The 27948-nt window shown below is 44.3% G+C and overlaps 1 protein-coding gene across 1 annotated transcript in view; it reads right to left on the bottom strand.

Annotated features, from left to right (window-relative positions):
• MED13L (mediator complex subunit 13L) overlaps positions 1-27948 on the bottom strand; it is a 178160-nt gene that overhangs the window by 74478 nt on the left and 75734 nt on the right. The window contains exons 3-4 of the mRNA XM_051805265.1: positions 19315-19399; positions 14724-14807 (exon numbers count right to left, since the gene is read on the bottom strand). Of these exons, the coding sequence (XP_051661225.1) occupies positions 14724-14807; positions 19315-19399 (169 nt within the window). The remainder of the gene's footprint in view (positions 1-14723; positions 14808-19314; positions 19400-27948) is intronic.

The raw sequence follows: 27948 nt of genomic DNA, 5'->3' as shown, positions 1-27948 counted from the left end.
ACCCTTCCTAACAAAAAAAGCTAGTTCAAAAGAACAGCAGCAACACATATCAACCTATACAAATGATGTCGTGTGTGTGCACGTGCAGCAAGGATCCCAGGAGTAGAGCCCAGGCACCCACAGACATCACATTTTTGTCCTGTTTTTACAGTCCATTTCAGCAGAAAGGGCCTCTAAGCTGGTAAACAAAGCAAAAACCCAAGGGGTTGTTAAAAAGATAATCACATGCAGCCGTGTCCTGTGTGTCAAGGCAGAGCTGGAATGTTTGAACACCCCCTGCTCGGTGCCATTCCTTGGAGCGGGCAAGGAGAACATCCCTGGAAACGCTTCCCCTGCGCGGAGGGAAAGCCCCTCCCACGGGGTCAGCTTTGCACGGGCAGCAAAAAAGAAAGTAAAAGCAGCTTGGCACGGCCTGTTCTCCTGGGAGGGCTGACTATCAGGCAGGTAGGTAGTCACAGAGGTTATTTTATAGCCAGCAAAGCCCCTGGGTAATAAAGACTGAGCGCAACTGCCACGGGCAGCTCTGCAGGAAATCGTGTGAAACAATGACAGATGCTCCAGGATTGTTTCCAAACAAGAAAGGCAGGAAGAGCAGGGTGGCAGCTCAGGGGGGTTTCTGCCCCCCAACCACATTCCCTCACATGCTGACAGAAACTGTGCATAATAATTGTATTTTGAGATTGTGCACACACACACACACAGCCTGAATAATTCTGCCCACAACCAAACAGTTTAACAAATATCTCTTTCTGTTGCCACTCTCAGAAATAGTTGGCCAAGCCTTCCTCATTGAACAGGAATTACCTGACAAGCTGACTGTGAAGGAGAGCTCACAGGAGAGACAAAATTAAAACTTTCATATGAAACTTCCCAAAAAACTTTAAGTACTTTTCAAAAAAACACTCTGGCGTTTAAAATACTAAATATCTCACAAGCCCTCAGCTGGATTTAGTGTCCTTTACTCCCTTCTGAACACAGGACTTGCATCACCAACCAACTTCAGAGCTAGATTTTAACAGCAATTGGTTGCTGTAAGATGGAAAAATACACCAAGCAGGATCCTAAAGAAACAAATGATGCCCAGCTCCTCTAAACCAAACACTGAGTGGGTGCCTAATCGTGTCAGGCAGCCCCACGAGCAGTTACCTGCATGTTAAATCCCAGAAATCCTATTCACTGCCCCCAAAAACAAGTTTCTCCAGAGTCTTAACTACAACAAAAGAAAAACATCTGACAGATTTGGGACCTGTGGCAGCGAGATGATTGTTCAGCCAGGGTGTCAATGTGCTGCTTCTGGCAGGATGAGCTGCTCTGGTTATTTTGCAGAGCCATCTGACTGTTTAACAAACATGTCTGAGTCTCTCCCATCTCCCGGTTGTGTGTGTAACTAACCACAGCTTTGTCTTGCTTAATGTATGTTGACATTTCCAGCGTGGTTGTTACTATAAACTGCTTTAATCTATTTATTTGCTTTAACGGGCTACCAACGCAGTACGTAAAAATTCACTCGACTGGCTTTTATAGGCACCTTTGGAAAAAGTAATAATATTTAAAAGCCTAACAGTAAAAATCACATCAATAAAGTCAGCTTAAGCGCTTTTCCAAAGCAAGCAGTGGAATTTCAGTGCAGGAGCATCTGCAAAGTGTAAAGACAGGTGAAATTACTGCTGTAAGCACTTCAGTTGGGATTCTCATTGCTCATTAACACTTACAGAAAATATCACTTCGGGCCAGATTATTCCTTCAAATTATAAGCTTCTTCATTTAAAGAATATTGCTTATCCCTCTTAAAATGTATCTGAAATTTTGAACATGACTCGAGCAAAACAAAACCCCACCAAGGCAACCCTCTCATCCCCAGATCTCTGCTGTGACAGGATAATGTACAGGGATTGACTAGTTTATTTTTCAGCTCAGAGTAAATCATCTCCACTCATGCAAAACCGTCACTCAAAACTGGGACATCAAATGGAGTTCTCTTTTTATACTCTTGAGCTGGTAATTCACACCCAAAATGAATCTTCAGAGATCATAAATGCTCCATAAAGGGAAAGTGGAGATACAGCTGGAATTACCCCAGTGTGTGTGACAGGACTGGCAACATCCAGGGTTTGTAAGGACAGTGGCCCTGAGAAACATGAAGCACAACAGAAAATCCTGCTCCACTGCCCACTTTATTACATCAAATAGTGGCTGCAGCAGAGCAGAGATTTGGAATCATTAACAGTATCAGTGTTCTCTCCTGTAAATAAATTCACCCTGAGATGCACAGGGTGGGGGGAAGGATAATTAAACTCACTGGCTGGTAGAATTCCTTAATCAACTCTTCCACAGGATTTAATTCCTTCATTCAGAACAGCTTTTTCTGTGGTGACTTCCATCAGTGACACGTTTATTTCTCTGCTCGTTTTTCCCCTCCACACACGTGCTGTAGGTCTGGGCTGAGCTGCACTACACAGCTCCGGGTGGGTAGTTCATTCAGTGCTCCAGCTTACTTTAATTAGTTCTTCTAATTCTCTCATTTATACAAACACTACAGCTACTTAAGTGCCTCTCCTGAGATCACTTACCCTGCTTTGATTCCTGCCCGGCATCCACACACAGCCCCTCACTTAACTTTGCATTGAAAAGAAACGTCACAATTGCTAAACCTAAATAATGAGAATGAGGAGGGGGGGGCAGGAAACAGCAAAATAACAAGTTTTAGTACTACTGTGGTGCTGGGGAAATATGAAAATTAGAATTCGAGGCAAAGAACTGCAATAGAAACTTCACAAGAGGCAGTGATTGGATGAGGGGAAAGAAAATTAACAGAGGGGGGAAAAAAAACCTAAAAAACCCTCACGAATGAAATTCAACACAAACACAAAGAAAGAGAGCAGGAGGAAAAAAATAATAATTCCACAAAAAGGTAATTACATAGAAATGGCTGAAAAATAATTGCATAAAAATATTAATTCCATAAAGAGTTTTCATTGTGAAGGAGATGAACTGAGCAGGGAGAGAGCAGACATGTACTAAAATCAAAAGGATTGAGACCCAAAGGGATAGTTACATTCTCTCCTTCACACAGGAACAGGAGCCCAAACACTACACTAACAAATGAAAAAATTAAACCAAAAACCCCAACCTTTTTCCACCCAGGGCAGAGATGAGCTATGGTATCAATTACCAACGAGTATTTGTGCAGGCTGAGGTTCTGTGTGGCTTCAAACTCAATTAAACACACAAAAGGAAAATTCATCAACAGTTGTTAAACACAAAAATATGTGGAGTTGCATTGTCAAACCCAGCGGGACGCTGACCAAGTGTACAGAAAAATAACTGTACTCTTGGCACGAGCTGAGAGTCCTCCCTGAGCTGCCCCACTTCTGACCACTGCTGGAGACAACGTGGATGGGAAGGGATAACTCAGGAGGAGTCTCTGGGCCTGTTCCTTTGGAAGGGATCAGAAGCACAGAATGGCAGCAGCTTCCTGAAGGGCCCAGGGTAACTGTGCCACCGCTTTGATCTCGCCTGGCTCAGTGTCCGTCTGTCCCACGGCTGCTCCAGAGCAGGCACAGCCTGGTCCTCTTCAGGGAACATCTCCTCTCCTTCCTAAATGAAATCTTTTTCTAGGAATTGGGTGGGGCAGCAAATCATTTCGCTGCGTTGTCCCTGTTCTTCAAAACATCAGATACAAATGTGATTTTCAGCAGCACGCAGACGTGCTCCCAGATCAGCTGAAAACCAGGAAAAGGAGAATTCTGTACATCAGACATCCAGTGCCACGTTTTAGACTGTTGGATCCTTCAACAAGGCAAAAAAAAGGAAGATATTTTAATGTTCTTCCTTCAGCTTTCCAGTCAGCAGATGGAAATTATATAATTAGATGTACTGACATCATCATCCAAAAAACACTTGCAGTCCCCCGTGTCTTTAACAGCTGGTAACATGAAGAGATTAAAAGAGAGATGAGATCCCTCAAAGTAATTTCTGCAGCTTGCTTTGCTCAGGAGACAGAAAATCCCCCTGGCTGGTGGGAAACTCAACCTGCCCCTGAATTACCACCTTGTCCTGCAAGGTTCTGCTCCTCCCAGCCCTGCCACGCTTTGGAATTCCATGAATCCTTCACGTAGGAACCCACAGCTCCCACTCCTCGTGGGATGACTTCCCCCTTCCCCTCTCCCAGCAGGAAACTCCAAAGAAAGAGTTGTCACCATGACATTCAAACTGACAGAGGACAAAAATCAGGGAGGGCAAGTGCTCTCCATACAAGTTTCAGTTTTCCCCAGTGTTCCTGTGCCTGGCAGTGCAGTGCTGCACATAAATACAGCCATCATCACACAGTGCACCCCAAAAAACTGCTGTTCACTCCAAGTCTGGGCTCGGAAATCCACACACAACTTGAACAACAAGGCAAAAAGAAAGGGTGGAGGGAAAAGGGGGAAGAGTCTGGTCATGCAGGAAGAAAACATCTTGCAAGTCCCACACAGAAGTGACCCACAGAGACATTCCTAAATCCAGTGGTGCAGGAGGAACTGGTGTTGGGTTTTTTCTTACAGATCACCAAGGATCAAAAGGAATGGTCTGAGATCACAGGATCCTTCACCTGGAGAGATGAACCCTGACCAGAATCCCAACTGAGGCAATTCCTCCCACCCCCACTTTCAGGATTTACAGAGCTTTTCTCCAGTGCAATGCAAACTCTCTGTAACACACACAAGCTAGTGCAGAAGTAGTGCCTGAAATCCTGAAGAACAGTCTCCACATCCAGGAGTTCCAACAGCAGGTCTGCAGAGGTGTAATCAGAGCAAAGAGTCTGGAGCACACATTTACCACAGAGCAAAGCCATGGTTTGATCCCTGCTGCACCCCAAGCCCCGAGGGCAGCAGATGGCAGCAGCAAGCACAGCACTAGGAAAGTTCAGTTTGGGAGACTGTTTTCCTGGGCATCTGGAAAAAAAGGCCTGTTCTTCAGGAATTACTCACTTGCTCAATTGCTTTGTTATCAGGGTAAGGTGTAGAGAGACCAAACATAGCCTGATTTATTACAGGTATTTTTATGTTCACTGGTTTTCCAGAAACAAAACTTGACACAAATCCCCTGTCTGCCAAGAACAGTGTGAACCAGAGGACCTGACTCCAGATGAGTGGGTCTGTCCCACCCTGAGGGAATTTAGTCAGCTCAGACCCACACACTGTGAGAGAATCCAGCTTTTGTTTTTAAAATACTATCCAGTGTTTGCTCACTTGTCCAGGACTTCTCAACTTGTGAAGTGCACACACTCAGAACATATAAAAGGTCACTTCTTTGCCAAACTAAGAGCACTTGGAAGTTGCTCAGGGTTTGGGACTGAGGAAGGACCTGCTCCACACGTGCTCTCTGTGCTGCCCCGGGCTCAGACCACACATAACCCGCGAGATTGAGGCTGAAGGTACAAGGTGTGCTCTCTCTGAGCAGGAGAAGCTTTTTCCTGAGGGTTTGCCCTCAAAGGGCAAAGTCCTTCAACAATTCCCCCCAAAATCTCTGGTTTTGGGAGGTGTGCAGGCAGCTGATCACACACCTGCTGCCCGAACCTCTCCCTCCCTCCCCATCCTGCCCCACTCTTTTCCACGAAAAGGCTGATTTTAATTAGATGAGATTTTTCAAAGAGGAAAACTGAAAGCCCAGTCACCAGTCAGTACTTCTTGCTATGACACACTGGGAGAGAGCAGCCAAGAATAACAACCAGTGGCTTCTTTGCTGCACTTCCCTGACCCAACTGCACCGTTTGTACCCCCAGACGTGGTGCTGGGACTGCAGCTCCTCCCGCCTGAGCCAGCCTTAAAAATAAATAGTGCTGAGCTCAGAGCAGAGTTTGGTGACAGGGACTACGAAGGAGGAAAGAACAAGCCCTCAGAGGCAAACAGCAGGGAGAAAGGTGGGGAGAAGTGACCCAAAAACCTGAGGGAGCAGGTTCTGTCCTTCCACTGGAGCCACGCTGCCGAATTTTGCTTAAATTGAAGCCAAGAGAGTTCACTAATTATGATGTATTTTTTAAGATGTACCTGCTCTGTGATTGCTGCACATCAGTCCTTCATTTCAGCCTGGCAAAGGAAGGCCCCCAGCTCTGTGCTCATTGTGCAGATGGGGGTTTGTTTGTGTTACTGGGCCCACCCAGAAGAATTGTTCTGTACGGCCTTATTTAGATTATATATGATACATCGAGTGCTCATTCAAGTTTGTTATCTTCTAAACCAGCAGCAAATTTATACCAAAGACAAGCTACTCTAAAACTGCCTTATTATCCTGAATCTGACAAGTTAATAAGACACTAAAAGCATTCACAAGACTAATTCAGCTTTCTCTTCAGCTTTATAAATGGTTCCAGACAATTACCTTTTAAAAATAAGCATTTCCATAATTTTTTGCTATAGCAGTCACAAAACAGTCCATTTATATCACAAAGTCTGGTGATTAATTCTTAAACAAGGGCCCTGGTTGCACAACACCAAGGGCTCCTGTGGTGCTGCACAAAGATCCCAGTATTTGGCAGTGGTTTAAACTACTTGTTCCACCCCCTGCCACGGGCAGGGACACCTCCCACCAGCCCAGGTTACTCCAGCCTGGCCTGGGACACTTCCAGGGATCCAGGGGCAGCCACAGCTTCTCTGGGCAATCTGTGCCAGGGCCTCCCCACCCTCCCAGGGGACAATTCCTTCCCAATATCTAATCTAAACCTACTCTCAGTTTAAAACCATCCCCCCTTGCCCTGTCACTTTTTTAGTCCGAGTCTTCAGAAAATAAGGGTTAGCAAAAATTTTTAAGGGAATGTAACTCTCAGAAAACAGAGTTGGAGAATAAATAACCTCCATAACTGTTCTGAAACAAAGCTTTATTTCAAGATCATGTTATTTTAAAGAGGTGTAAAAGTGTCAGAAAAAACAATGCAGTCGATATTATTCAATGGAATTGCTTTCAACTGAAGTTTTCTTTCCTATTTTTGGAGAGAGACTGAGGAATGTTTTGGCTTTAGGCACCGGTTTTATTTATGAATATGAGGAAGTGTATTTACTTCTGAATTGGACTGAAAACAAATCCTGCAGTGCCACTGTTTTTGCAGAACTTCGAGGAGCACCTACTGCTTACAGGGATTTTAAATCAGCTCAGGGACCACACCCAGCCTGACTCTCAGAACCCCAAGGTTCTGTGGGGAGGTTCCTGCAGCTGCACCTACAGTTGGAGCTGGGACAGATTTCAGTGTTCAAAACCAAGGCCCTCGAAATATCTGCAGAAGCCCTTCAGTCAATCCATCACTGATACAGTAAGTGACAACACTTGTGTTTGGCAGGCAGTGCAACTGGGAGCCCTGACAAATCTCATTAGCAGCACATCAGGGGCACTTAGTTTATCCTTTCCATACAGCGCCAACAGGGAGGGTGGAACGAGACAAGGAGCTTAAACATTAGTGGGACTGCACTAATTGGTCACCAAGTCCTGATTAAGCCAAGGCTTCACACAGAATTACTGAAGTTCAAGTATCCCACACAGAAGTGTATCCAAAAACACTTAATGAAGACACCAAGTCGCTTCTGAACTACACAAATAAGGCATGAAAAATAAAAGAACCAAAAATAGGTAACTCTGATTTTCTTGAACTGCCTGCCTTTTGTACACTCCTAGTCCAAAATATTTCGACCATTTAAGTAACTATGTTTTTTAAAAGTTACAAAAGAGTGAAAAATAATCTCTCAGTTGCAGGAAATAATGTAAATATTTGGAATATATGTAGACAATCCAGTAACCTCATATACATAAATATTTGTAAGATAAACAATGATGCCCAGAAATAATAACTGCAAGAGAAGGTTTTAAAACATCCAGAAGTTACAGATGACTAGATCAGCTTTATGTATTTGTTCATTTACATTAATTAAATCAGTAAAAAGATCTTTAACTTCAATATTCTAGAGATAACTCTTCTGCATTATAAACTGGAATCCACAAAAGTATATGCCACCATATCCCCCAAATGGGAAAAGAGGAAACACGAGGGAACACATATCCCAACACCCATATCCTGTATATCCTGGCTTCCTCAGAACCCCACGAGGGGATGGTACTAATAAACATCCACTGAAAATAGATGGATTCATAGAATCAAAGAATCAGCTGGGCTGGAAGGGACCTCTGAGATCAGCAAGTCCAACCCTTGATCCAACCCCGCTGTGGTTCCCAGCCCATGGCACTGATGCCACATCCAGTCTGTCCTTAAACACCTCCAGGGATGGAGAATCCACCCCCTCCCTGGGCAGCCCATTCCAATGGCTGAGCACCCTCTCTGCAAAGAAATTCTTCCTGATATCCAACCTAAACCTCCCCTGGCACAGCTTCAGACCCAGCCCTCTTGTCTTGCTGATGGTTGCCTGGGAAAAGAGACCAACCCCCCCTGGCTCCCCCCTCCTGTCAGGGAGTTGCAGAGAGTGAGGAGGTCTCCCCTGAGCCTCCTCTTCTCCAGGCTGAGCCCCCCCAGCTCCCTCAGCCTCTCCTCACAGCACTTGTGCTCCAGTCCCTTCCCCAGCCTTGTTGCCCTTCTCTGAACCTGCTCCAGCCCCTCAATATCCTTCCTGAGCTGAGGGGCCCAGAACTGGACACAGCACTCCAGGGGTGGCCTCACCAGTGCTGAGTCCAGGGCAAGAATCACTTCCTTGGACCTGTTGGCCACCCTGTTCCTGAGCCAGGCCAGGATCCATTGGCCTTATGGCCACCTGGGCACACTCTGGCTCCTGTTCAGCTTCCAAGTCTTTCAGAATGAAAAAGGCTTTGGAGCAGGCAGCTCACCAAAACCCAACTGCTGCAAGCCCTGTGAGAGCACCTTGGATGTCAGAGTGGCTCAAGCACAGCTCTGGAACACTGGGAACCTCAGGAGGCAGAGGGCACGAGGGAGTTGTTCTTTCCCAGGACAGGAGGGGATAAGGATTGTGGTAAGAACTCCTTTCACAGCGGTGGGTGTTGGTCAGCAGTGCCCTGTGCTGGGGCTCCAGGGGACACAAACACCCAGGGATCACAAACACCCCGGGGACAAACTGCCAGCCAGGTCACGCTGTGAGTGCCAACCCTGCCCACGCTGGGAATTCCTGCATGGAATGAGGGTCCCAGGGTCTGCCAGGGACACACAGGCAGTGCAAATGCCACCCCCACTCGTGCCAACAGCACTGGGGTACTGCTGCACCCAGCCAGGAGGTCCCTGCAGGAACAGCCCCTCTGTTATCAGCGCTGGGGGAGAAGCAATTCCTGACTCACTCCTATCACCCAAACCCCCCTCTGATGGGCTGAAGGACCCCCAGCACCTCCCCAGCACCTCCCCAGCACCCCAGGGCTTTATCTGGGCTGCCTGGCCCGGGTGATGCTCCCAGCAAACAGCTGGATGAGACACTGCACACCTCCTGAACCAGCTGACTGGGGACACAGCCCAGAGGAGCAGGGCTCCAGTGACACCCCACCCCATGCAGGGAGCCCTGCTATTGTTCCCAGGACTTTATCCTGATGGCCAAGGGTCAAGGAATCCGAAGAATCAGTGCCTGGGGTGGCTTTGCTGCTGCTTCTGTAATGCCTTTCCCCCGGGAAGGCAGAGGGAAGGCCGGGCCTGGGTGGGAGCTGCAGGATCAGGGCCCCATCACTGAGGGGCTGCACAAACCCCACTGCAACCCCACTGGTGTCCCAAAGCACAGCTGTGCAGGGGCACTGCAACCTGGGGCATTGCCAGGCTGCTCCCTGACAGGGCTCACCAGCTCTGACAAAATGCTGCTTTATTACTTTCATTACTACATAAAAAAAACCAATAAAAAGACAATTGAGTACCAAATACCCCTTAATTTATAGCTTATCTAGACAGTTGCTTTGGTGATAAAGCACAGGAACGTTACTATTTTCAGCCCAAAATGCTTTTTCTCCTGCACAGTTTTTTTGCTAATGTTTTCCATCAAGGTTTTTATATACGAGATTCTTGGAATATGACACAGACAAACAAAATAATCCAAGACTACCAGCAGCATATATAACAACAGTATATATATAACATTAAAATGGTAATGCTTGAATAGCCTTTTCCCAAACCACCTTAACAGCAACTTTAGGTAACCCATAGTTGTTAATAATGTTTTGCTGGTTTTTCTATAAAACATAAACCCACATTATATTGATTAATGATAATAGATTAATATACTTGAATAAAATTATATTAAAGTACTTTAAAATAACTGAACATAAGCATGAACATATTCAGGACACTTTGATATCACCTTGATGTATTTTCAGCTTTTGCTGGAAAATGCATATGAAAAAACACTTATTTTACAATCTGTATTTCAATACTATTCCTTCTGCTAAAATACAAACACAGACCATATTCCAGTGGGTTCACTACCCAAGATTTCAGAGAAGGTAAGAGTTAATTCAGCTTTAGCACACACAGGATTACCAATTAAAATAACACCAACCAGCCACAGATGTAACACAGCAGCTTGGTGTGTTGGTTTTACTGAAACCATAAGTAATCCTCAGAAGAAACTCAGCAAAGCTGAACAGAACATTTCAGAACTTAAACCTCAAAAATATGAAAATATTTCTCTGGGAACTAAGCCTCTTAAACTGAAATAGAAAAGCTTATTTTTACAGGGGTAGGAAGAATTATTGGAAAATACAGAATATTTCTTATTATTCAGTATTTCCATCACATTTATTTTGACAAGTCAAGAATAAGAACCCATTATTTCAAATTAAGTCAGATTGATTTTTATTATTTTCCTCCCTGGTCTTTCCTCATTTATAATGCTGCTGGCAACACTGTAAATATTTATTTCTACAGCATCACTGTGCACCATTTTCAAGCAATGTATACGACCACATTACTGATTTTTTTTAAAAACCATGGTAAAATAGAAATACACAAACGTGCAGAATCAAAATCATTTACGTGACTTCTTTTTCTCCAAGTGGAGGAAATAAAAACCTCGCTGCACCACGCTCTGTGTGCACACTCAGTGACCATTTCTCAGCTGAGGAATTCAAATCTTAATAAAAAACCAAACAGATCACTTCGACTTGTTTCACCATGTCATCATTTAATGGAACACCCACACACCGTGTGCCAAAAGGAATTATCTGTGCCCTGCCATGTGCCAGGAGCAAAGCTCCCCGTGGGATTCTGAACAAGAATTGCCCCTGGAGCAGCTGATGGAACCTTTTCTTTTGGAAGAGGGGATGACCCATAAATTAGCCAAGCCACGAAAAGCAACAGTTATTTTTTCAGGTGCTCTTTGCATTTAATTAAATTGAAAACAGCTTAAATAATTTTAAATTGCTCATAGAGTTTGAACTCTGTTGAACTATACTGAGCCAAACTGATTTTCCCCACAATTTCCTACGCACCAAGAAAACAATCACAGAAGTCATTAGCAAATACTCTCACCTAAGGTGATCATAGTTTTTTTTCAATAAGATGTTTTAACATTTTATTGTGGTGCTTTCCCCAAACAAACAAACAAAAAAACCTTGTACAAGACTTGGACAGGGATTCTGAATAGACTGTGAGGAAGAATTTTCACCCCACAGTGGAAGGCACTATCAATGCCTTGGATCAGACAACTTCCGTGAACTCCAAACTTAAAGATTTCCTTTGGGAAGCTGTGTAGAAAAATAATCAAGTTTGCCATTTTCCCTTGGTAGTGTGGAAGTTATTTAGACACACACTGCTGTAGCACAGACCATAAAACATGCAGAGTTGTTTAGGAAGTGACACATGATATTAAAGATACTCGGGAAAGAAAACCCACAAGTTCTGCACTACATTTCCTGTCAAAAGGGTCTGGTCTGCCCTGTAAAGAAAACAAAACACAACCAGAGAGGGATCTGCCTGGAACTCCCTGTGCTGTCCCCTCCCTCATCCTGCAGACAGACCCGGGGAAGGCAGGCCAGGCCCTCTGGGTTCTGAGGCTCCTCTCCCATCCCAGAAGTAGGTCAGGGCCACTGCCAGGCTCCACTTCCCCCCTGACTTCACCCTGAAATCACAGACCTGCTGCCCTGCCCTCCAGTGCCACTCACAGAACCCACGGCCCTGAAGGGATTCACTCCCTGAATTTACTCCTGTGGGGTTTAATCCTTCCCTGTTCACTGACACCCAGGCCCAGACTCCTCAGTGTGTTCCTGAAATGAAGTCAGTGCCTCTGATGTTGGACATTTGAGAGGACTAACTCTGCCACAAGTACAGAAGCACAGTTCTTCGTTCTAATAGTTCTGTTTCTTTGCCAGAATCAAACCTGCTGCTTTTCACCATTCCAGGGGGTACATATCCATGTGGATCTATCTCATTCCACACTCAGGGCATTTTCAACAGGCATTACCTGCCCCCACCCTTCAGCCTGACCACTGGACACACATGCAGCTTATTTCTAGTGTTTGATATATTAGCACAACTATGAATAGTATTTTTTTTAAATACCACTTTTTTTGGTTATGAAGGCATTACCCACAGTGCTGAAGCACCTACATGCTCTCAGCTGGCCCCTTCTTCCTGCCACTGCTCCTGCTTGCTTTGTCTGGAACAAGTGGCTGCTTAGAGCAGGAGTTTCACAAAGAATTTATCTGGAATTAGCAGGAATCAATTTGTGTGAAGATAGCTTTTTGTGCTGTACTGAGAAAGAAAGCTTAAAAGATTAAATAAAAGGTGTCTGGACAGATTAGTCCCCAAAGCCTCCCACTACTTGCTGCTGCTGCTGCCTGCAGGTGACTCTACTGTCCACTTTTGCAGTCTGGACTACCATATTCCAGCAAGATTAGTTAATTCCAATGATATATTTATAGCAGAAAAGTTAACAACCTGAAACAACACACAGCCTATTTCAAATTAGGCCATAGTTATGATTGCTGAATAAGTGTTTTTGAAATGGTGCATATCCAGAGGATCTACAGCGACAAGGACTTCATGAAAAAAAAACAGAGAAACCAAACAAACATTATCTTCTTCAGATCAAGAGTCTACCCTTCAACCCTAAAATCCTCAAGGCTGGTTTTATACATGGAATGTTTCAGACACAGACTGAGTTTAACACGAACTCAGGTTTTGTAACATCTTGCAGACCAGATTTATTTCTGTGCCTACTGAACATCCACTTACAAATGCAATCATGCCCTGCAGATCCTGGGTGAGCAATTTGGTGTCACACACACGTAAATCAGACACAGGACCTCCTAATCTGCCAGAATTCTAAGGACACGATCCCCTCCATGCCAGTGCTGCTGCTGTTTTGGACAGACATCATCTCCTGCATCACGTGCCTCGTTTCTTAAATTGATACCCGGCAGGAACAGAGAGGAGGAGACTCACAAGTACATTTAATCTGAGCGCTCAGGCTGCAGTGACGTGGGTAAAACAAACAGCTTTAGCTGAGAGGAACTGCCTCCCCGTTCCAGAGGCTGGAAGTGACCACTTCTTACGTCACTTAGGGGAATTAATGTTCCAGAAAATTAAGCTCGATGTTGGTGTGGTCAGGAAAGTGGCAGGGAAAACACGAGGGAGGAAGGTGGTTACGCACAGCCAGGACAGGGGAAGGTACAAAGAAACCTGGCCCTTTGCATGGCTCCTTGCCATCAGATCAGTGTGAAATCAGAGGTTACACACACACAGCGTCAGCCACAAAGCAAACAGCAAAACAAGAGACGACCCCCTGCTAAGTTAACGCTTTCTGGTTGGAGAAAGGAGGCAGATCCCTGTGTAATTACTGCATTCTCTCAAAAACAACTGCTGCTTCCAAGCACCTGGTTTACACAAGATGTGTTACCGAATGGAGCCAATGGATTGTAGCACTGCACTGTAACGCTTCTGTAGTTAAACAGAGTAGAGGGAAAATCACGTGTGATGTGCAGAACGACTTCCACCAGTACCTCCACTGCCACCAGCCACATTGCTGTGACTGCAGCCGGGCTGGATGGAGAAGTTGCCACCCCACTTCATCTCCACTGCTCATTACCTTCAAATCTCCCAGCATAGCTGCCTGTTTAGTCACTTCCTAACCCAGTTCTGTCAAAATGATTCCCGTTAGAAAATCTGTGTTTCGGCTTAACTCAGATTATTTTTGACAGACCTTGTTTAGCGGATGACTATAAATGCAAGTACCAGAAGATCTGAGAACACTGTAACCTTTAGAGCTGGGAGAGGAAACGGCAGCGAGCGTGGAGCCAGATATCCCTGTTCCATGGCTCTGTGCCTGTGGGAGAAGGGCATTAATTGCTCCTATAGGTCTGATTTGGCAGCTGCCTGAGCACTGGAAGCTGTGTATCAAGGCTGGCATCTCTAAAGGAAATAAATCAGTGAATCTACGGACTACTTATTTTACTGCTTAAAATGCCAGGTTGGGGTTTAGTGCCCCAGAAATTCAAATAATTCGTTACAACTACCTGCAGTTCTGTTGTATAATGAGAGAAACAGGCAGATGCTGCTCAAAAGATATTAATAAATGTGACATTTCTGTGGAGTTAATGGATAAATACCAACTTCGCCCTCGCATCTTAAATTATCATAACAAGGGCTGAAAACCTACTTAATTGCTTTCTATGTGTGACTGATGGGAACACACAGTGTCTGTGATTTTACTTGTTACACAGTAAAAGAAGTGGAAAAATTACCACCAAAATGCAGCATCAAATTACCATCATGCAAGATAAAACACAGACATGAGCAGGACCTGACACAGAGATCTCCTTACCTTTTGTTAACAGGCTTCTCATCCTTGTCATAGGGTCTGATGAACCATTTTCCAATTCTCACGAAGTTTTTATCCATCAGGCATCTAGAAAACAATTACAGCAGCAATTACTGGTTACATCTTGAGGTGTCATTAAAAGCAGTCTCTGAAGACAGTGAATCTAAGGGATTAGACAACCGAATTTCCATCATATCAAAATCAACTTGGTATTTTTTGGGTTTCACAGAACTTTGCCACTTCCTGTTTTCCCACAGAAGTCACAGAGAATCCCTGTCCCATCACTGATGCTGAACTTCACATCTGGATTCTCCCCTCATCTCTGCCACAACCTTTTCTGCTCGGTGCTGCTTTTTCTGCTGAATGATCCATCATCCTATTTTTCACACTCCTCTTCCTGAACAAAGGCCATTCATTAGTACTGATTCTTTTCTATTCCTCTCAGACTCCCCGATAAAGAACATGCACTCCTGTATTTCTGGCATGTCAGTGGTGTAATACAGTATAGGAATGACAGGAAATTGCATTAAGCAAATATTAACAATGAACCATTTTTCCTTCACAGGATCCACAGCACGATTTCAGGTGCTGAAACTTCCATAATTACTGTTCCCTCTGTCAGAAAACCTTCTTCCAACAAATACACTCCCACATCACCGAACCAGAGCGATAAGTCACCATTTTCTGTGATCCCTTTAAAACTTCACACTTTCCTTACAGAAACTACATATCCCGTGGCTCTAAAAAAACACCCAAAGGAGAGGATTCAAAGTGATCAATAACCAATTTAAATTGACAAGTTAGGAAGTGCCTGATGCCTTTCTTAAGTCCACCTGAGCAGATGAATCATGCCAGCAATATGCCAGCACTAAGTGTGCTCCACACATTAAACATGCAGTGGAACGTGGTGCCCGAGGGATCACATCCAGGAATTCATTACTAAGGAATATTTTTCAGTCAGGTACTAACTAATATGCTTCAAAAATTCTGAAAAATTGGTCATTTGTTGCTACTGGTTAACAGACAAGCAATATACAAGCTTTACCCACACATTTCACATCTATTCAGTATTTTTTTTTGTTTAAAAGAAAGAACTGTATTTTTCCGCTTTTCAAAGTTTTCCAATAGTTTGTTCCTATAGCAGTTGCTAGAGACTGGCCAAAACAAAGGGAAAAAAAAAATCAAAAATCCTATGAAACGTTCTGGGAAAGTACTTTCTTCAAAGTTTAGAAAAACTGTGTGATATATACTTCAAAAGCACACCTAGAAGACACAGAGAGGAAATGGATGACTGATAATGTAGATACTAATATGCTCCTGGATCCTTCTGTATAAACTTGGCAGGGTTTTCCAAAGTTAAAACTGAAGAAAATTCTAACAGCACGTTCTCAATTAAAGCAAAAAGAATCCAGTTCAGCCGAATATACCAATATCTTAAACTGAACATGAAAGCTGAGCCAGCAGAGAGATGTTGGTAGAGAGTAAAAAAAAAAGAAAAAAGAGCTTCAGTAACTGTTTCCCTAGGAAATATTTGCTATCAGAGTGTCTGTCAGTGCCAGCGTGTTTTATACAAACAAAAGGAAGCCTGTGAAGTTTACATCAGATCCCTAAAGAAAATAATCTGTAGTAGCAAAAACTGTAATAAACTCTCCCCCCTCACACACTCACTTCCAGGGCCACATCGCTGTGTCTCACCACAGCAGGTTTAACTGCCTCAAACTAATGCTGCTTTCCCAGGGAAAAAAAAGTCTTCATGGGTAGATTTGGCCTTAAAAATCAGTCAACCCTCCACGCTAAACTACATCAGGGGTTATTTAAGGAATAATCCCATATAAAACGGGAGCCCTGACTGCAGCAGCACGGCTCTGGGATTCGGCCTGGCGAGCAGGTAATGACAGCACCGGGTTATTTTTGCTGCCTAAGCACTAAAGGTAACTATCCTTTCACAGTCAGCTGCAACAATGGACTTGTGTAAAAAAAAAAAAAAAAAAAAATCACCCAAAAACCAGGTCATGGAAAGCAGCTATTTAATGATCTGAAATAGGGAGATGAAACGCTCCTCCCGCAGCACTGCAGCTGTCCCAGCACTTCACTGGGGCTTGACCTCTTGTATTTCTGGTTTTTCCATGAAAAAAAAACCAACAAAACAAATGACCCAACAAGGGCACACTAATTATTATGAAACAGCACCGTAATATTTTGAGTACTGTTCCCTCAGCTCTTTTAACGTTTTCCATATTGCCAATTAACATAACCGGATAACTAAAGTGGGTACTGAGGGGGGGAAAATAACACAAACAGTTGTGCAAACCTTCTTTTACTCACATTTCCCAGGGTTAAGTTAAAGCAGAAGCTTCTCCTTCCTCCCTGCCCCGCGTTGTCCCCTCAGGTCCCTCACGGCTCCTTCATGAGGGGCAGCTCCCCCCTCACGGCTTCTCCTCCCGCCATTTCCTTCCCGCCACAGCCCTCGAGCACCCAAAACAACCCCAAACCCCCCCAAAACAACCCCAACCCCCCCCCAAAACAATCCCAACCCCCCCCCAAACAACCCCAACCCCCCCCAAAACAACCCCAACCCCCCCCCAAACAACCCCAAACCCCCCCAAAACAACCCCAACCCCCCCCAAAACAACCCCAACCCCCCCCCAAACAACCCCAACCCCCCCCAAAACAACCCCAACCCCCCCCCAAACAACCCCAAACCCCCCCAAAACAACCCCAAACCCCCCCAAAACAACCCCAAACCCCCCCAAAACCTCAGCCCTGTTACTGCCTCAAAACAGAATTCCAGCCTTCTGCTTTATTAATTGAGCTTCTCCTAAAAACACAGGAGAGGATGGGTCTTTACAGCGTTAATTTGCTTTTTAGTAAGGCCCGCACGCATATTGCTATTATTTAAAATAATAACTTTAATGTTAACTTCAGATTTGGTATAACAAACAAATAAACAAACAAAGAGAGATAAAAGGTGAATAACCTGAAGTAAGTTCAGCCATGATACTGTAAAAAATGTCATCAGGAGAGCGGTGGGACGCTCACGTCCAAGGGCGAGGGGCTGGGACTGTGGCATGAGTTGTATCAGTTTATCGTGGCAAAAATCCACTTATCATGACATGAATCATCTCAGGTTATCGTGACAGGATTTGTATCAGCTCATCATGACAGGGATCACATGAGGTTATCAGGACATGAGCTGAGGCTCTCAGCAAACACCTGAGGTGAGTTACCAGCTGATGCTGAGAAAAACAGAACAGTTCTGCTGCCTCTGCCAGCTGATTTCAGTGAGGTTATTTAAAATAAAACAATCAAAAACTTAATTCACAGGAGGTCCAAAGAATAAAAACAGCCACTGGGAGTCCACATAACTGGGTACTATACATTAATAAACACATATCAAATCAATTTTCCCTTTTATACTGCAAAGCTATAAAAGAACTAGTGAACATTCTAGACTTGGAATTTAATGTTTATACTTTTATTCACTCTAAGGGCTCTACACCTTTTACAGAAATCCCTTAAAGAGACTGGTGGGATAGAAAATAGGAAACACAGCACCTAATCCTTGTACCTGTGGACATGGCCCCTCAGACTTGCCCTGCTGGCAGACACACAGGGGACACCCTGAGGGGACAGTCATCATACAAACCTCATCACTAACAAACCTACAGCAAAGCAAACAGGGCACAGAACGAGACAAGATCAAGGTATTTGCTTATTTTCTGAAAGAAAAAACAGCCAGTGCTGTATTTTGTAACACAGAGGTGCATTATATTTTAGTGTTATTGTTATTATTAGAACTTCAGAAAAAGTGGGACTAGTCTAATGCAATTTAATTCTGAGGAGATATCCAAATTCCTAAGAACTAAGACATAATACAGGAAGGTCTTGATGGCCTGAAGAACTGCAGAAATAGGAAGAATAAAACTCTACAGTCCAAGATGCAACGTCACACACTACAGGCCTAATAACAAGATAATCTTCAGTAAGCTTAAGAGTTGATAGCTGGATTAAGAAGAAAAAGCCATAAGTGTATTAACTAATCACAGAATAACTTTGCAGTCAAGTAATATATATATATATATATATATGATCAAGAGAAAAGAATACATTAGGCCTTTCAGAAGCAGGAACTGTTAAGCTTCACCTCGAATATTCTGCACAAATTTAATCAAATTGTGACATACATGTAACTAGGATGAATGGAAAAGGAGAGTTAAGAGCTTTTAAGATATGTATCAAGACACGTAACCTCAAAGGGGCTGAAGGTCAGATACAATTATTCTCTGTAAGCACCTCAGGAAGGTAAAAACTTTTCTATTTTGCTTTTGAAACAGCTCCCCAGTAAAAATCTGAGCAGAAATATATATCAACATTATTCTTTGTATGAGTGTTTAATTGCTTGGCACAGAATTTAATAATAAATTACCAAAGTTAACGAGTTATGAGATCCATCTCTACCCTGCTCTCCTGTACTAAAGTTCTACATCTAAAAAAGTGTGGTTTGAGACCAATGTTACATAAATGCTCTGTGGGTATCCCTGCATTATTTCAAGTATCAAAATGAAATATCTGAGAGCGCTAGAGCTTTTCTTACCTTTCCAGAAGATTATGAATTGCTTTGAAGAGCAGGGTCCTACACTCATAGGAAAGTCCATTCTCCCAGAATCCTTCTTCCACCACTGCAAAAACATAAAACGTCAACATGCTCAGAACAGGGAAATGCAAACATTTATCCAGCAGCTTTAATTTTCAACTGGAGTTTATTTCATTAAACTCTTTCAACTATTACCTACACTGCCCGAGTAGCTTTAATCTTTACTTGCTGCAGACACGGACTTTGAATTAAGAGAAAAACAAAACCACAACACAAAAGCATAAAAGCAAAGCCATTTGTTTGTAGCATTCAATATTCAAGTACAGGGGTGAGGAATTCGTGATCATTCTTTGCCACCGCCGCTCAGAGCTCCTTTAAAACTTAACCACAGATGCAGACAATCAAGAAACAAAGTGAATCATTAAAGGTGTGAAATCAATTTACATAACTTAAACAACATTAAACAACTCTCCCGAACCTCTCACTGTCGCACTCAAGTGAAATTCCTCCACTGGACTGACTTAAACTATCGCAGATTTTGTGCCAAAATAAAAACTCTGCACTCGGTACCAAACTGCAGGGATTTTATTTTAGAGTTAAAACAAAAAAAACTATTAAAAAAAAGAGAAAATCTAATTATCTCGCATAGAGGAACGAACTAGTCACCTGAAGGATACACAAACCTCCGAAATATCTGCTGTCGTTACTCATGGATTTGGCTGCTAAAAGCACCAAGCGCTGAGCTATTTCTGGTATGCCTGTACCAGATTCCAAATCTCATTCAGCCACAAGACGCAGAGTGAAAAGGGATGATTAAATAACTTCGTCAAGGAGCAAGAATTTGTTAATTGTCTGAGCTCTGTCATTTCAACTTTACAGGAGCAGTCGGCACATCTTTAGAAATGCAAACATAAAACTCCGGTGCGTGTCAAGCGCTGAACACTTAACACCCCTCCCCGGCCGATCTGCAGGAGGAGACCTCCCAGCAGCACGTCTGTCGTGCAGAGATGATTATCTAAGGAGAGTTTACTCGACAGCCACGTTTAAAGTCGAGCTTCCAAGGAGTCGGTGCTGCCTGTTAAACGCTAATATCGGCGGTGTTCAAAGGCCGGAGCCCAGCGCTGCTCGCTTATGTGCTGCTTCCCCAGGACCCGCAGCTCAAACAAGAGGAGGCACATTTTGGGTGTGCAGGGTTGGGATATGCTAATGTCGGGAATAGAGTCTCTCTCCGCCTACAGAATGGAAAAGGCAGGTTTCAGTCCCTAAATCACCTTATCGAGCGGCACAGGACTGCCCCAGAGGAATGGAAAGCCACGCTCGTGCCTCGGGGCAACACGCGGGAGCCAAAAACCCTTCCTCTGACAGCGCGGAACGCTGGAAACCCTCCCTGGCACCGAGGGGGTAACGGGCCATGGCTGTTTACTGTCCCATGGCCTCGGGGTTGGGTTTGAACCTGTGTTCCTGAGAAACTCCGAGCCCCCCGCACTGTCAGAACTGTTGATGTCTGAATTCTCCAAAGCTCCGAACTACCGAAGCCCGGGAAGCTGCCGGGCTGGTACAGGATTGCACTTAAAAACTACACCATCCCCAAATACATCAACAGTTATGTTATATATGTGTGTGTATAATATATGAACATGTATACATATAATATGTATGTATACATAATACATGCTTTTATTTATTTGGGAATTATGTAGGGTTTAGTTATATCTTGAGCTGTGCCAGGGGAGTTTTAGGTTGGATATTAGGAAGAAATTCTTTCCAGAGAGAGTGCTCAGCCATTGGAATGGGCTGCCCAGGGAAGTGGGGGATTCTCCATCCCTGGAGGTGTTTAAGCTGAGACTGGATGTGGCATCAGTGCCATGGGCTGGGAATCACGGCAGGGTTGGACTCGATGATCTCAGAGGTCTTTTCCAACCTGCTTGATTCTCTGATTCCATATGCAATTTTAAAGTTACATATATCTATATATGTCTGTATGCCTATATATACACACATATATATATTACATATATCTATATATGCCTATATGCCTATAATATACACACATATATATATTACATATATCTATATATGTCTATATGCCTATAATACACACATATATATATGTTATGAGAGATATCACACCTGAGTTCAGCTCTATGAAAATTCCATATTTAAATAAAAAATACCAAATTTTTAGCATGATGAAGTTGACAGAATCTTTGAAAGTCAAAAGAAATTCCCTGTTACACAGCCCTGAGCTCTCCTAGAGTTCCACCCTATCCCAGGGTGTCCTGCCAGTATTGCCCCTGCTTTAAGAAATTCCCGCCAAGTGGGAGAGACAAGCACCAATTCCATGATTTTGCAGGAGGGTTCCCCCCACCAGTTCTGGTGTTCTCAATCCTAACTCATTGCCCACTCCCAGGGATCACAGCAGCCTAACAGGACCCAGTCACAGAACATCATCACCTCTCAGAACTGTTTTCTGCAAGTATAATTTTGCCAGTCCAGAAGAATTCAGATCAGACCGTGCTGCTTTACCCCGTTCAAATGTAATATTCTGTAGAGCTGGAATAATTTTAATACCGAATTCTTTTGGTACTGGACGTGCCCTGTGCTCTTTTTCCCGGCACAGCTCCTCTGGGATACCCCCCACACCATTTTGGGTGGTGGGAGGGGAAAGCCCCCCAGTTCCCAGCAGGAGGGGTGGGATGAGGGAATGGAAGCTGCCCAGCTGCACTCCGGGCTGTCCCACACTCAGCACAAGCAAAGGCGTTGAGGAATGTGGCCAAAATCCCAGGAAAAGCAGGAAAAAAGCCACGTTAACCTCACCGTGGAAGCCCTGGCGGCCAAGCCCGAGGGTCATGTCTGGTGATGAGATCAGACTGGCTGAGGAGCTGCAGGGCCGTGGGACAGGGAAAAGGGGAAACTCTGCAGTGGGATCATCCCTCAATATTCTCATTTTCCAAACTGCAGGGCCGTGGGACAGGGAAAAGGGGAAACTGCAGTGGGATCATCCCTCAATATTCTCATTTTCCAAACTGGCATTGGTATCGCTCAGCATTCACCTAAATTATATATGAAATGAAAATAAAATTATTTCCCTATTAAATTTAACTCTAAGTATGTCATCAGACATTGCCATAACCATTTTCCTATAATAAATAATGCCTTTAATTCCCAGATATATTAATGCACTATACTTACTTTAATTACCTCTAATGCTTCTTTATCCTACTAAAAAAGTACCTCTCACAATTAAGAGCATGGACATATATGTCTGATGCAATAAAAATGAGGAGGAAAAATTAGAAGTGCAGCATTTCACTTCCTCTCTGCTCTTTGGCTTCCTGATCCAGACTCCAAAAGTGTTTAAATAACTGGAGCAGGTTTCGGCTTCAAGATGCCTGTGGTGACCAGTAACAAAACTTGGCAAAACACTAAAAATCAGATTACCCCTGTAAACTGCCAAGTTCCTGAAGCAATGGAACTAGATTTTAGATTTTCAGAAGAGTATTTTAAACTCCACATAGCAGATTGAAGGCTAGGAAATAACTGCTGGTCTCTGTCTGTCTACACAATAATTTGTAATGCTTTTAACACTCGGCAGGTTGAACTCCAGCCCTCCTCAGCCTTTCCAGGCACAGCCAACAGAAAAAAGGTGCTGCACGGGTTCCAAAACATGCCAAGCACCTCCATCCTGTCCTGAGGGTATTCCTGCTACTCCAGGTGAAATATTTCTCTTTAGACACAACAGATGTGACACTGTGCACCAGCAGTGAAAGGATCTTCCAAAAAAAGAGAACTTCTGAGGGAAGGGTCATGCAAAGATTGAATCTTTCAGTAAGAGAAAGGATCCCAGAGGCCATAAGTCTGTTTTCCTCTGTGGAAGCCGGAGCAGGGACAGGAGTTTGGAAGAGAAAGGATCCCAGAGGCCGTAACTCTGCTTTCCTCCGTGGAAGTTGGAGCAGGGACAGGAGTTTGGAGAGGCAGCCCAGCAGATGGGACACACTGTGGGTCCCACCTCCCAGGAGCTGGGGAGACAAGGCCATGGCTGAGCTGATCCCTGGCTGGCAGCAATCCCGTCCTGAGCAGGGTGTCACACTGGGTGACCTCCTGCAGCCTGGCCCGTGTCACCTGTCACACCCTCAGCTGCCCCAGGGTTATACAGACAGACACCTACAGCTCTCTGTGTGTATATATATTTATCTGGACATGCTGACTAACCTGTCTAAGCCTGTGTCCACTCTGGAGCAGCCCAGGATGGCAACTGGGAGTAGCATTTATTTTATTTAACAAGCAGCTCCTCCCCTTCTCGCTGTCCTGCAGCAGAGGGAGGACCTTACCAGCACATTCCTCAGCAAAAGGAGTAACTACTGTCCGTGCTCTGTTATTTTTATAGTGAAATCACCTCTCAAAATAAACAATGAGTCTGTTAATATCGTCTCTAAAAATCTGGATTCTAGGGAAAAAAACCAAGAATAGCAAAAAATCCAAACCAAGAAAAAAAATGTATTTGACACTTATCATAATAGATGACAACCAAGGTGCTAAATCTCACTGCTGGTCTCCACCCTGAATGGGAATTAATCAACAGCCTTCACATGTAAAGTTTTTAGATGTTTATCATGATTTTGTTTTCACAGGTTCAAAAAGCGAATACAAGGTTTGTGCTGATCTTTAAGTTTATTCTTGGAGATCGGATGTTGAAAGAATTAAAGGCAACTACAATAATTTAGACTTACACTGGAAATTTATAATTTAAACATACATTAATGAGCAGCTCAGTTGGCTCGAGGTCTTTTTGATTTTCAAGTCAGAGATATTAGGGCCTTCAAAGTGCCCAATGATTTTTATGAAGCCAGCCATGTTCTCAAAAAAAAAAAAAAAAAAAAAGAACCATTATAAAAATTTCAAGGAGAGAAGTCGCAGCAAAATATCAAAGCAAATACTTCAATAATTTTAGGTCTCCCAGCAGAGATACTGGAAAGATAATAAGATCTCTGTTCTGCTTCAGTGACCAAACTGACATATTTTACTTAAAAGAAATATAGGAAGGAAGGAGAGAAGGCAAGTTGAGGCTGCAGAGATAGTTATACCTTTAAGAAATCCAGCCACCCACATTTTAATAATTCAGGTCACCCTGCCTTGTGCAGTTTAAAAGCAGAATTAGTTTCAAAGAATACATATTTCCTCAGAGCTATGTTACATATTTCCTTTTAATGTATCATATTGCAGCAACAGCTGAAATGAACGTCTAGACATCAAAAACAAGGCTTTATTCCCACCTACTGCTTTTTTACCTCAGGCAGCAGAGCTAATGAAACCCATTATCCAGAACACTGCCCTCAGTTACCACATCGGCCACTGCAAACATGAAAAAAACCACTCTGGGACAGGAGCAGTTATTCAGCCATTAAAATCACCCCAACTCGATGTCCTGCCGCCGAGAGATGAAAGCAGGACCCGTGGGACGAGGGGATTACTGCCAGGGAGGATTACTGGGGCACACTGCTGGGGACAGGGAGCTCCTCGGGAGTCACTTTGGCCTCGTCCTTCCCACACAACGTGAGGCTTTTGCCACACTTTTTAAAAACACGAGGCCCAACAGCCCTCTGACAAAATCAGAGACCCAGTCGCTAAAAGCAAGCATTTAATTTTTCGTTTGGGTTTTTTATTAAGGTGCCCTCAAAGATGATATTTCAAAAGCCAACCAGCGTTTTGAAGCATCATTTCTTCTTAAAAAAAAAAAAAATTGAGTTAAAGGAGTAACAATGCAAAGCAATGGTACATTAATTCTGAAAAACTATATTATACCCATAAAAATCCAATTAAAGGCAACGCCACTGATCGATCATTGCTATCCTGCCATTGATCACCTTGTAAAATCTGCGTTGGAGTCATTAGTGATTAAATTGACTTATTACTAAATCAGATTCAACCCACTTAGAGATCTAATTTCCTTGTGCTGGTTATGATTGTAGGGAAATCATGCTGCTCACTGGGCCGGGCCTGAGGATCCATCTCGGCTCTCTCCCCCAAGCCAAAATAACCAACACAGCAGAAATGCTCCCCAGAACAACCCATTTGTGCTCATCTGTTTGCCAGCAGAGCTCATGAGGGAATTTGCACTGTACAGGCACAGAATGTTTCCAATCCAGGTCCTGCCAAGGTATCCTCAGCAGCTCCCCTTCCAGGGAATGGGAACATGGAATATCAGCAGGGACATGGCTGAAGGTGCTGCTCAGACACCACCCCAGTTTGCATTTCAGTGCACTGCCATTTTCCATGTAAAACCCAACACTTCCAAGCAGAGTCGGCTACGAAGCTAAAATTGTTGCACTTCAGAAGGATAAATAAAACCTTCAAAGGCAACAGCTGTGGAATATCACAGGAATACTCCCAGGCTTTAATTGTTGCGCATTGAAACAGAAATTAGCATAATAGCTATTTATTGGAAAACAGATGGTAGGTAACTATGTGCACTTAGGCTGTGTTAGCACTACTTAAAGTATCACTTTTATCGCTCCCTCTCTCCCAGTAGGTACAAAGTTGTTTTTTATAAAATACACATTCAGTGTTGCATCCTCTGCCTGTCCCACGCTCTCGCATTCCTCTCCTCCCTCTCCTGCCTTCCCACCGTGGATCCACAGCCAGACCTTCACAGGGCTGTTCTCTCAGCATCCTGGTTAACCCCAATGATTATCTGGGAAATCAGGAGGAGCGTTTCTGTGGAACTGCAGCTCGGGCCTGCTCTCTGGGTAGGAATGCAGGGCTGAGCCACTGCTGGAGACAGGAGAGATTCCAAACCAAACCACGGATCTGCCGGGTGGTTTCTGCTCCAAACGCTTCCCACAGTCACCAGCCTCGTCCCAGGGATGAGCAAAATGAACAGAAACAAGGCTCAGTTTTCTGTGTTTCACAGACTCCAAAAGCCAGGTGGGAAGTTGTTTGCAGTGGGAGACTCTTGCGTGCCAGGAAATGCCCCCAATCCCCGATTGACGCCGTTCCAGTTGTCCCACCATGTGTTTGTGCTGAGCAGTTTTATTTCCAAGCCACTCTGTATTTCTTTGCAGAGCTATTTCCTAGAGATGAAAAGTGTAACCTGACCATAGTGAAAACAGACTAAATGTTTTTGGGGAGACTCTCACCATCTTCTCCTGAAGTGTTCTGGGCTAAGGATGCCACGAGGAAAGAAGCATTTGCTTAACTTTACTCCTGGGAGTTTCTAGAATTTCCTCCCACATCTGTGAACTTTTCATTTTCTGTTCCTTCTCGTTTCCCTCTTCTTCTCTTTCTTTTTTTTTTTTTTTCCTCAGAAGAACAAAAAAGCAACCCCCCAAAAAAATTCAAAGGAAACTAAAAATTTGTAAAAGCATTACTATGCTCTATACTCTCCAAACTTCATTCACTCTCTTCTCTCCCCTTCCAAATCTCTAAGTTCTGTTTATTTTCTCCCATTTTCAGTCACCACCAGGGCCTTACACATCATCTCCATCCTCCACTTCTGCCTTTTGTGGGCTCCAAGAAAACCAAACTCCTGCAGTGTGTCTGCAGCAGGGAGACCTTTCCCTCTGCACCCACAGCATGATGAGAATGAGGACGAGGACTTTTATTTTTCCTCTCTAAACTCAACTGTTGTTTGTCACTGGTGGCACCAGGACTGGGTTTGCCCGTCCCCACAGCCCAGAGCTCTGCTGGAGGTAACGGAATGTGTGAGGGCAGGGAGTCCCTGGGGAGAAATTAGAGCAATCCAGCCATCCCTGGAGTGACACCAGGCTTGTTCCAAGGAAAAATGCGTCCGTATTAATCCCTACTTGGAAAGTGCAGGAACCCAAAGCCTTCCCTCACTCCTAAGGCACGCAGGACGTCACTGCTGGAACACGGATCCCTTCGGAGAGCGGTCCCGGGATGCTCCTTCCCTCCTCTTCAGCACAGGTTTGCCTTACAAAGCACTGCCCAGTCAGACAATTCCCTTTCAGACTGCAATCCCAGCCAGCCCAGGCCCTGGGAAGCATCCCTATTCCCACCCCCCAGCTGGCTGTTCCCCCTGATCCCAACATCTGCAGGGATGCCCCTCCCCAGCATCTTCCAGAGCAATTCCAGGGCTTCCCCTGGCTCAGGGCACTCCGTGGTGTGACCCAGGGACATGGAATCACGATTCCTGAGGGACATGGAAATGCAATTCCTGAGCCTGCCTGGAGTGCCACCACTGGAGCCTCCCCTGCCCCTCAGCTCCCTCCTCCCAGGGAGGGCACAGCTAAGCTGGGCACCAGCTCCTGCACAAAGCCAGCTCCTGGCAGGATGAGCTGCTGCTTTCCAACAGCTGCCACAGGTCTGCACGGACATGGGAAGATCACAACGGGAGGAAACACAAGATCTCCAACGTATCCAAAGGGATTTATGGAGAAATTCCGGGTGTAACGCTGCCCGGTGTCCCCACGACCCCACTTCCACGGGCTCTTCCAAGGGCAATGAAATCCTGTGATATTTCCATCTCAGCTCTGTGCTTATCTAACCAAGGAAATATTTGGGTTTCCATTGCTTCAAATCTGTGTTTACTCTTCTGCATAAAAATTAAGAATTGTGCTTGTTTTCCCTCAGTTCACACTTGCTTTTGGACCTGTGTCACTGCTTACAGCCCCCACA

This window comes from Manacus candei, unplaced genomic scaffold, assembly GCF_025592945.1.
Source record: "Manacus candei isolate 608988 ecotype Guabito, Panama unplaced genomic scaffold, ASM2559294v1 h1tg000064l, whole genome shotgun sequence".
NCBI classification, from domain to species: Eukaryota; Metazoa; Chordata; class Aves; order Passeriformes; family Pipridae; genus Manacus; species Manacus candei.
This window is presented reverse-complemented; position numbering and strand designations above follow the sequence as displayed.